The 1,543-nt window shown below is 64.1% G+C and overlaps 1 protein-coding gene across 1 annotated transcript in view; it reads right to left on the bottom strand.

The window, feature by feature from the left end:
• SYNPO (synaptopodin) overlaps positions 1–1,543 on the bottom strand; it is a gene marked incomplete at its 3' end in the record, with an annotated part of 13,253 nt that overhangs the window by 3,281 nt on the left and 8,429 nt on the right. The window contains exon 2 of the mRNA XM_017728037.1: positions 4–17. Within this exon, the coding sequence (XP_017583526.1) occupies positions 4–17 (14 nt within the window). The remainder of the gene's footprint in view (positions 1–3; positions 18–1,543) is intronic.

Raw genomic sequence — 1,543 nt, 5'->3', positions numbered from 1 at the left:
GGCGCTGCGGGAGAGACCTGGGCAGAGGAGAGAGGGGGATTAGGGCGCTCAGTGGGAATGTGGGGTGTCAGTCATCCCCGCCCAGGACTGGCAGCCCTTCCTCCACCTATCCCCCAGCACCCCAGCAGCTGGGGGAAGGCAGGAGAGATGCACCGGGGCTGCGGTACACGGTCCGGGGGCAATGGGGACCCAGCGCAGCCCCCACCAAGATGCTGGGACAGATGGAAAAGCCCAGGGGACACCTAGTGACGCTCTGGACCTGTCCGCCATCCCACGCCGTGTTTCGGCTGGGTTCTGCGCGCCCACCGCACTGACCATATGGGAAAGGAATTTCTCCGAGCAAGTCTTCTGGAAGCTCACATGGCTTCGGCCCCCGGCTCAAAGAGGCAGTGGCAGGGAAGAGGCCAGCGTGTGTCCCCAGCCCCTCGCCCCGAATCCCGGCATGCTCAGCCCCGAGCGGGCAGGACATAAACCCGGAGACAGCAGGGCCATGCCAACCCACCCCGACCTCACAGCAAGGCCGGTGGGCAGCCCCGGCGGGGGACTCATGAATGGAGCAACACGAGATGGCAGCAGCCGACAGAAGCTGTGCAGATCCTGCCCAGCTGGACACAGACGCGGACACAGCGAGGAGCCACCTTCACGCCTCGGGACTCAGCACAAGTGCTAAAAGCAACGCGCTAAAAGCCTGGCGCCTTCTCCTGAGCCGGACAGAGGTCAGGGCACCAGCCCTTCCCTAAGACCGAAAGGATGTGGAGCTGCCGGGAATGCATTTTCTCAGGGTGAGCAATTTCCTATGAGCTTACCCCCCCCGAAAGCACCCGTGGGAAGGGCAGTGTCTCCCACCCTGCCGAGGCCACTGCTGGGCACGGACACCAGCGCCGACCGCCAGCATCACCCCCGCACCCAGCAAGGGTGCAGCCCCCTCTCCAAAGGCACTGCCGGGATGGCTCTGATGGGTGTCTCTGCTCTGGCCCCAGCAGGGAGGTGGGTGGCCGAGACCGCCCGCTCCTAGCCCTGCTCCTCTTTCCTTCTCATTCCTTCCCGTCTTCCCTTCCTTCATGTGTTCCTCATTTTCTTGCCTTCTGTGCTGCTTGGGAGTCTTCCAGGATATTTTCAGCAGTGGCTCAGCCTACCAGCGAGGGAAGGGATGGATGACTAAGCCAAATCCTTCCAGCAAGCCCACGGTAAGCAGGAGGGCTGCTGGAACCGGGCAACTCCTCTTCCTCACCCTTCGTCCCTCCTGCCTCCCTCAGCACCCAGCAAGTCCCTGCACACCGCTGAGGTGTGCAGGATGCCCTGGATGAAGTCTTCAGGCTGCCCGACGGGAGGGTTTTGTTTGGGCAGGGGGCAGAGGAGGCAGAGATGCCAGTGGAAACTCTCCTGGAGACGAGGGACACAGCGCCAGCGGCGACGCCGGCGGCCGGTCCCCCCCGGTTCGCGGCCAGCATTGTTTAACGCCCCATTTCTATTTGCTTTGGCGGCGGCACAGAGCGGGGCCGCTGCTTCCTCCGGCCGGGCTGGCTGGAGGGCGGCCAGCACC

This window comes from Corvus brachyrhynchos, unplaced genomic scaffold, assembly GCF_000691975.1.
Source record: "Corvus brachyrhynchos isolate BGI_N302 unplaced genomic scaffold, ASM69197v1 scaffold21, whole genome shotgun sequence".
Taxonomy (NCBI): Eukaryota; Metazoa; Chordata; class Aves; order Passeriformes; family Corvidae; genus Corvus; species Corvus brachyrhynchos.
The sequence above is the reverse complement of the archived record's forward strand: the minus strand, read 5'-3'. Positions and strand labels throughout refer to the sequence as shown.